Source organism: Physeter macrocephalus, chromosome 5 (assembly GCF_002837175.3).
Source record: "Physeter macrocephalus isolate SW-GA chromosome 5, ASM283717v5, whole genome shotgun sequence".
Classification (NCBI taxonomy): Eukaryota; Metazoa; Chordata; class Mammalia; order Artiodactyla; family Physeteridae; genus Physeter; species Physeter macrocephalus.
Genome location: NC_041218.1, coordinates 37,495,019 through 37,503,564, shown reverse-complemented (window position 1 = coordinate 37,503,564; position 8,546 = coordinate 37,495,019). Strand labels below are relative to the sequence as shown.

Below are 8,546 nucleotides of genomic sequence, written 5' to 3'. Positions count from 1 at the left end.
ATATACCCTGAGAAAACCATAATTCAGAAAGAGTCATGTACCACAATGTTCATTGCAACTCTATTTACAATAGCCAGGATGTGGAAGCAACCTAAGTGTCCATCGACAGATGAATGGATAAAGAAGATGTGGCACATAAATACAATGGAATATTACTCAGCCATAAAAAGACATGAAATTGAGTTGTTTGTAGTGAGGTGGATGGACCTAGAGTCTGTCACAGAGAGTGAAGTAAGTCAGAAAGAGAAAAGCAAATACTGTATGTTAACACATATATACGGAATCTAAAAAAAAAAAAAAGGTTCTGATGAACGTAGGGCCAGGACAGGAATAAAGACACAGACATAGAGAATGGACTTGAGGGCACAGGGAGGGGGAAGAGTAAGCTGAGACGAAGTGAGAGAGTAGCATTGACATATATACAATACCAAATGTAAAATAGATAGTGAGAAACAGCTGCACTGCATGGGGAGATCAGCTGTGTGCTTTGTGACCACCTAGAGGGGTGGGATAGGGAGGGTGGGAGGGAGACGCAAGACGGAGGAGATATGGGGATATATGTATATGTACAGCTGATTCACTTTGTTATACAGCAGAAACTAAGACACCATTGTAAAGCAATTATACTTCAATAAAGATGTTAAAAAAATTCAATCATAAGAAGACAACCCAATTTAGATCAAAAAAGATTTGAATAGATACTTCAGCAAAGGTAAGTGAATGACTAATACACATATTAAAAGATGCTCAACTTCATTAGTCATTAGAGACATGCAAATTAAAATCACAATAAGATACCACTCCACACCTATCTCAAGTAGATAAACTTTAAGAAAGAGTTGACTGGAAGGTGAGAATCTGGAAACTGTCTTAAAATTATCTTTGCTGACAGACTCAGTGGAAAACTTCTGTGTATCTCCAGTAGTACACACACCATGTTTAAGACCACTTGTATGAGAAAATAAGAATTTCGTGACTTACAAAATATTTGGTTTCAGGATTTGATGATTAGAAAGGTGTCAAGCATGAATGAGGCTGATTTGGAAATGAAAAAAAGTTGGGCTGGGAAAGGAGCTAACAGGAAGGAGAGAAGAGAGGAAGAGGAAGGAGAACTCTTGGTAGAGTTCTCATCCATCATCATCGTTCTGATATTCCCTAGCACTGGCAAATAGAGTAAGATATCCTCAGGCAACACCCATGACTTTTTTTTTTTTAATCATCTGGTTGACTCCCACACAGGCTCCATGCCCTAGCCCACAATGACTAAAATGTACCATTCCCAGGCAAGTCTCTACATCTCCTCTTCAGACACTCACGTCGACAAATCACTCTGCTGCAACTGGTGCAAAGCAGAGAACTGCACCAAGCAAAATTCACTTTCATTTTTGCCCTACATCACAACCAGATGTACCCAAATTATAGTATTTGTCACACTGTAATAATAATTATTGGTTTACGTGCCTTGCCTCTTCCGCCTCCCATTAGAGATTGTGCCTTCTTTAATGATGGAGACATTTTTTACTCATCTCGAGATCTTCAGCACCAGTACAGTACCTGATATACAGTACAGTCAATAAATGTTCAGAGAATGGAAGACTGATATAAACTACAGATACAAACTCTAGCCATATAGTTTGAACGTGTCTACAAAAGACCTTTTTCAAAAAAAAAAAAAAAAAACATACTGTGGGCAGCAAATGTATTGTAAAACTAGTTTTTTCTTTCTTAGGAGAGGCTCTAATCTGTAATTAAGAATCTGACATGTTATTATATAACTAATCACCTTTTACATAAAATCTTAGGAAAATGACTATATAAAAGAAATGTAGTGAGGAGACCAATGGACTAGACAGAAGCTAGGTAACCTAGTTCTGGCTAGTACCAATGACTCTGGATATGTTTTCTGGCTTTCAGTTTCCTTACGTGTAAAGTGAAAAAATTAAAGAACAATCACCCTTCAAATGTTAATATTCTAAGCACCCTTAGAATATGTTAACAACTAAGCACCCTTCAAATGTTAATATTCTAAGGATCTTTAATCCATGAGTGTTTCACTAATGAACAATCAGAAGGTAGGAGGCACGTCACATGCTGAGTATTCCTAATATTCTGGTTCCTCTTGCTAGAAAGCAAATGAAATTATCCTGTCAATATTCATTCAGTACTTCAATTCCAGGAACAAAATTAAGTAAGTGCCCCGCCATCTACTTCTGAAATCAGGAACTTGACCTTTCAATTCCAATAATTCAACTCTTGAAGCAAGCATTTAATCACATGTCGTAGGCACTGACATAATAAACAAACTGTAAGCTTACCTGCCAGGAAACTGCTCCCAAAATTGCTGTTGCAAGAAGACTAAAAAAAACTAACTGCTCTGAAATTAAGCAAAAGTGGCGCATCCCTTTGGATGCCATGATTCTATCTAGGTTATTGTTATCTACCCTGTGAGTAAAATATACTTTATGGCAGTCATTTAATTTGGAATGGAATCCCCAAAGAGTTAAAAGAAAAATAATATGGCAAATCATCCAGAATATTCCAAAAATGGAAAAGCCTGGTATTACAAAATACCAGAGGTGAGTGTCTCTAAGTTTAAATGCTGAAAGAATGAAAAATGTAAGCTCAATCATCCCAGTGAAAACAACAGAAAGTCTTCTGCAAATTCTTCCACGGTACAAATAGGGTTTCCACCTTTCAGTCACTGAAAGTCCACTAAAATAAATGTCAAGGAAAGGATCAGTTATCAGGCAAATAAAAAAACATGCAAAAGCAACTGGATTTTGGGGAGTTTCCAATGCGGAGAAAAACAGCAAGACTGCAAAAATAACTAAGTTTGGAATAGCTAGAAAAGACTTCATTCTCAGGTCAATAATCAGCATGGCCAAAGCTACAACAAGTAAAATGACACTCAGAGACTTTTCCACCAACATAGTTGTGCTGGCAATGGCAAATCCAACAAGTTCCAGAAATTCAACTGTAGTTAATAAGGTGGGTCGATGACGGACATAACCAGAAATTCTCTCCACCAAAGAGCATAGTATCCTTAACACTATGGAAGTTAGAAGCAAATATTTGGTTGATTCTTCTTTCACATCATTTTTAAAGGATGAATTATCAAGAAAACACAGGAGGCCAAGCAAGAATCCAAACCAAAGATTGGATAGACTTAAACTTGCTGCTTCCATTGAAAAATAATAATAGAGTATGCTGGCAATTCCAAGAACAAAAAGACCAAGAATAAAAATTACCAAAATTAAGGAATTTGCTGTTTTTTCCCATCTTACATAAAGACCTAAGCATATAGCAACCAGTAGATTAATTCTGGCTAAATAGCCAAGATAACGCACTGAAGAATGCATGTTCACTTCTCTGTTTACTTCTTCCAGTCTTGTCATTGCTAAATAGAGACAATGACTAAAGCAATAACGCAGTGATTTACACATTAATCTGTCAATCTGGGCTTTCTCCCCACGTTACAAAAATTAACTGCTTGTATTTCATCCAGCAAATCCAATGTTTCTGTAACTCCTACTTCAGCATTTTCTCTGGTGGAATTTGTTTGTAGTGATCTAAAAAGAAGAAAAAATATTTCGTTGTTAATTTTATGTAATTTGCCTTTCACATGTATCTTCCTTATACAAAATAACGAATAAGTGAGAAATAAAGTTTGTTCTGAAACCCAGCTTAAAATGTGATTTGCATGTATCTTAATGGTAATTGTCTCTGGCTTAAAAACTCTGCAGTTTATCCAAACAAAAATGGAGATTTTTTTCTACTCATCCTATGCTAGGATTGTATGACTAAGTCACCATCAATGCAACTGTTTTTCCAGAGATGGTGAGGAATTCACCTAATTCATTTTTACTCCGATATCTGGTTTTTCAACAACATGCAAAGATGAGATATTCAACTTAGGTTAGATGTAGCAGGTGCTTCTGGCACAATGGAAAGCTACTCAACTCTTAGATGAAACAAGGGACCTCACCATTACCTCTAATTTGAAAAGCATCAGTATCCAATAATAGCAACCATTACTACCTGCCTAAAATCATCTACATCTTTTTACCAGTCACCTCTAAAATGCGATGAAATCTTAGTTTAACAGTGTTTAACTAATAAACTCATTAGAAGTTTAACTGTATTAAAGTTAGTCACTAAAGTTGATCCATAATTCTCCCTGTACTTTTTCCTCTACTAAATTACTTTGATTATCAAACCACGTACAATCTTTGTAGCAAACCAATTCTGGACCTTTCTAGTCAAAACTGTAAAGTTGTAATGATGACCAATATTTATTGTAAGGTAAATTTTTAAAACTATAATTTTACTTTTAAAAAGTTACCACAACAATTATTTGTTAAAGGACCCAGATAATTATTTCAATCTTAAGTGCCCCTTCAAGTTGCACTTCAAACATGATGTAGTCAAAAAATGATTTAACTATCTACTACATAATTCTTCAAATTTTCTAGTATGCTATTTCAGAAGAAATGATCCATGCAATGGCTCATGGTCACACTGAATATCCATAGGGAACTCAATCAATAAAAACTCAAAAAGTAACTAGTTTGTGATCAGCTTATTTATACTTTCTAATGGCAGGACACTAAAAGAAAGACCCAAGAGAAATATGAGATAACTTGGAATTAACTCTTAATTACCCATTTGGCTGGAAAAGAATGTCACCAGGTGACAGCTTTAGGGTCTCTGGGAGGTTCCAAGTATTATTACTAATTTACATGTTCAACATGTATATTTTTTACAGCTAAATTTATTTAATTAACTAAGAATGCTAATTTTTCCTCAATTACATTTTCATTCAATCATTTCTTAAGAAACCACACACCACTAAAGAAAATATCTTTCTTGGTATATTTTGGTTTTATCTTTTTACTTAAGAAACTGATAGTATCTAGAGTGCATTGTAGTTTTTTAAACATTACTTCTATGTGTTATATAATCATTCAACAAATATGCTGGAATATATGTCCTCAAAAGGTCGATGGTACAGTCTGGGCTCAGGTGACTGAACACTGTTGGAGAAAAAAAATCACACACCAGACTAAATGGTTGCCACTCAACTCATGAGACATAGTTCTGTGTTTCTCTGGTCAACACACTCTCATTCTCTGTGATTATGCAAACCTCTTTTCCCTATCCTCAAATCTCTGACATCCACTTCCTGCCAAATTCTCACCAGATGATTTTGCCTCCAATGAAGTCATCAGAAGGGAGCTTACCTGAGTTTCCAACACCACAAACTCATCTCTATCTACATTTCCTGATTCAAGAAAAGAAGGCTGTCCCTTCCCAATCTATGGCTACATCTTTTAGCCATACACGTATCTCTTCCCCTCTGCCTCTTCCAGAACTTCACACTCTCTCCTCTCTCTTTAAACTCCAACTCTTCTCTTATCCATTGACACTTAACCATTTGCAAAGCTCTTTTTAAAAAATGATACCAAAAAAAAAATACAGAAACAGAAACAACAAACAAAACTAAAACAATCCTCACTAATCCTCATCTCCTCTTCCAAGTTCAATCTTCGGTCCTCTTGACAGCCAATATCTGACTGCTTTACTTCTCATACCAACTAAACCATGGTTTCCACCACACAACAACAAACTGCTCTGCCAAGTTCTAATATAACCTGCAATTTCCTAAATCCCATGGGTACTCTTCACTCATTATCTTGCACATTCTTCAAACAACCTCTGACGTTTTTGACTCCTTTCACCTTCTGAAACCTGCCCTTCCTTTAGCTTCCAAAGACCAGTCTCCAGATTTTCTTCCTAACTCATTGATCTCTCCTCTCTGTCTCCTTGCAGGGTCTTCATTCTGAATCTATCCTTTGGATGTTCAATCCCAAGCCTAGGTTCTTCTCTCACTGTACACTTAAACACATATATATTAACCTACCTGACAGAAATAAAAGCACTAGCTCGGTTCTGCACTGAGGTAAAAGCTTAGAAAAAGGTAAAGGAAAACACATAAATAATAAAGTACAGCACATTCATAGCATGCAATATATGCAGCCACCCTGTTACAGGCCAAAACCAACATGACAGAATATTATTTTTTTAAATAGCTAATTTACAAAGTCTTTCCCCATTCTGACCTTCTTCAAAAGACAAACAGCCTGAATCAAAGTAAAACAACAAAGCACTGCAAACCTTTTCAGTGGGTCTGCCATCACTAATGATTCAGTGGGAAATTACTTGATAGGCAGATTAGAAAGGAGCACAGAAGAGTCAATCTGAATACAAGAAAAGTTAACTAACAACTGCCAGAGTCTGTTTTTATAAAATCCTATGTACTACTCTAAACCCCCCTCTCCTTCACCACCTGTATGTAATCGTCACCCAAGTCTTGTCCACTTTTTTTCCTGCACACCTCTTAAATGTTTCTACTTCTTTTCATCCTCAAGGTCACAATCCCAGTTCTGGCCACCATCATCTCATGGTTGAATGTCTCCTTGCATCCACGCTTGCCCTTCTCCAAGAAGTATCGTTTTTAAAGCCAAAATTTGTCACATCATTCTGTTACGTAAAAGCCCCCAGCGGCTTCCCATCACTCTAAGCAACAAAGTCTAAACTCCTTAAAATGCCTTATAACACTCTCCTCATTGGATGTGCATAACTCTCCTGCCTCATCTCTTACCATTCTTCCTCTTGAACTTGTATTCTAGCCATACGGACCTTTGAATTCTGAACCGTACTAATGCTATTCCCTCTCCAGGTGCACTCCTTTCCCTCCTCTTGGCCCCATCCCAGTCCTCACACCTGGCTCACTCCTATTCTTTACTCTTTACGCCTCAGCTTAAATGATTTTCTTAGGGCAATCACCTTGACTCATTTATATGATCCATGTACTTCCTCTGTAACAGCAAAATATTGATCATCAACTGTTTAAAATCTGCATTCCCCATTAGATCACAAGGTCTCTGAAAGTTTATCTTCAATACTGTACACCAGTATTGAAGACAATACTGTTTAGCAGAAAGTTCGGCACCAAGCAGGTATTCAACACGTACTTGTTGAAGAAATAAAGACTGATGTAGAAATAACTGTATTAACAACGTCAATCAGTTATAGGACACGTATTAATATACAAAGAGTAAACAAGTTGTCTAATTGGTTTACTTCTCTCTCGGCCTTATGCCAGCCTTCACTTAATTCATCCAAATTCCTCCAAACCAACAAGTTCTCTTTCAGGTCCTACTTCTAGGGAATCCAAGACACACTATATCACGTGCAACGTCTTTTGACTCAGAAACTTTCCGTCCCATCTAGGGGAAGTGTCAGAAGCTGAAAGAACAGACTGAGCATCCAGGGTCGGGGAATTCCAGTGCTAAAGTTCTATGAATTCATGATAATAACTCTTTGGACCCATCTCATACAAGGAGAATGGCACCTCGAATACTAAATCCCTCAGCAATAGGGCAGCAATAACAATTCTTCTTCCATTCTGCCTCCTCCTAGCAAGATGTGGGAGGCCCAAGAAGAAGCCTGGCTGCTGTCGACCGTAACCGGGCACCCAGCTGAGTGGGGAACTGTTGGCGGATACGGAGAGGCTCCCCGCCTTCCATCCTCCACCCCACACCATCAACTTCTCTCCGGGCAGGTATCCCTACCTCCGCCCCGGGAGGCCGGCTGGGCGGAGCTTAGGGCCCGCACCACTCTGAGCCCTAGGCGGTGACTGTGCCCAGGTCTCACCGCCTCGCCAGTGACCCCCTGGCCCACCTACCTGACTCGGCCGCTGCCACCAACGCTCTCTCAACCCTCGGAGTCGGCGCTGGGGCCAGCACGGAAAAGGGAGGGCCCTTGCGGCTGAGCCTGCGACTCGGAGCGGGGAGGCGAGACGCCAGGGGAGTCGAGGGCCAGAGACCGCAAGCTCTAGCACAGGCCAGTCTCGTCGGAAACTTTCTCCGTTACTGGCCGGACCACGGCCGCCATATTCCCGCCGCCGGATCCGCGACGGTACGGAACGCCGCCGGGGTCAAGCCGCACGACGCGCTTCCTCCCTGAGAGCCGGCCCAGGCCCTGCCCCCCTCCCCGCCCAAACCCTCCGAGTCGCCGCGGACCCAGGTGCGTTCGGCGCTGCGCGAGCGCAAACGGCCCCACCTGGGGTACAAGCTGTCGCCTTCCTGGACCTGGAATGGGCGGCGAACGGGGAGCTGGAAGACCACGAAAGATCAGGCCGACCGTGTCCATCAAGCCTCTAGGCCGCCACCTCGGGCTTGACCGAGACTGGGGCAAAGCGGCCGGGCCGGCCGGCCACACAAAAACAGTAAATACTTCAGGAGGCGTTGCTGCTCTTTAATACCTATCGCATAATATATGCCTTTGTGTCCACTGACCAGCTAAAAGCTCAAGCTCCTTAGGCTCGCCTTCAAAGCCCTTCTCGCCTCCTTTTCTAATTAAGACTCCCTTTCATAAACCGCCTGGGTCTTTACTCTGCCGACAACGCTAAGCTCTCCCAGTCCTGACCCATTCCATTACCTCCCCCCACCTCACCCCCCCCCCCCCCCCCCCCCCCCCCCCCC

At 40.4% G+C, this 8,546-nt stretch overlaps 1 protein-coding gene across 3 annotated transcripts in view; it reads right to left on the bottom strand.

The window, feature by feature from the left end:
* TMEM168 (transmembrane protein 168) overlaps positions 1-7,965 on the bottom strand; it is a 48,292-nt gene extending 40,327 nt beyond the window's left edge. The window contains exons 1-2 of one of the 3 annotated variants that reach the window (XM_007122128.4): positions 7,748-7,965; positions 2,316-3,569 (exon numbers count right to left, since the gene is read on the bottom strand). In XM_007122128.4, the coding sequence (XP_007122190.1) occupies positions 2,316-3,443 (1,128 nt within the window). In that variant the 5' untranslated portion in view covers positions 3,444-3,569; positions 7,748-7,965. Of the gene's footprint in view, positions 1-2,315; positions 3,570-7,747 lie in introns of those variants that run through there. The other 2 variants (XM_055084904.1, XM_007122129.4) reach the window with 2 other exon arrangements.
* Positions 7,966-8,546: the final 581 nt, after the last annotated feature.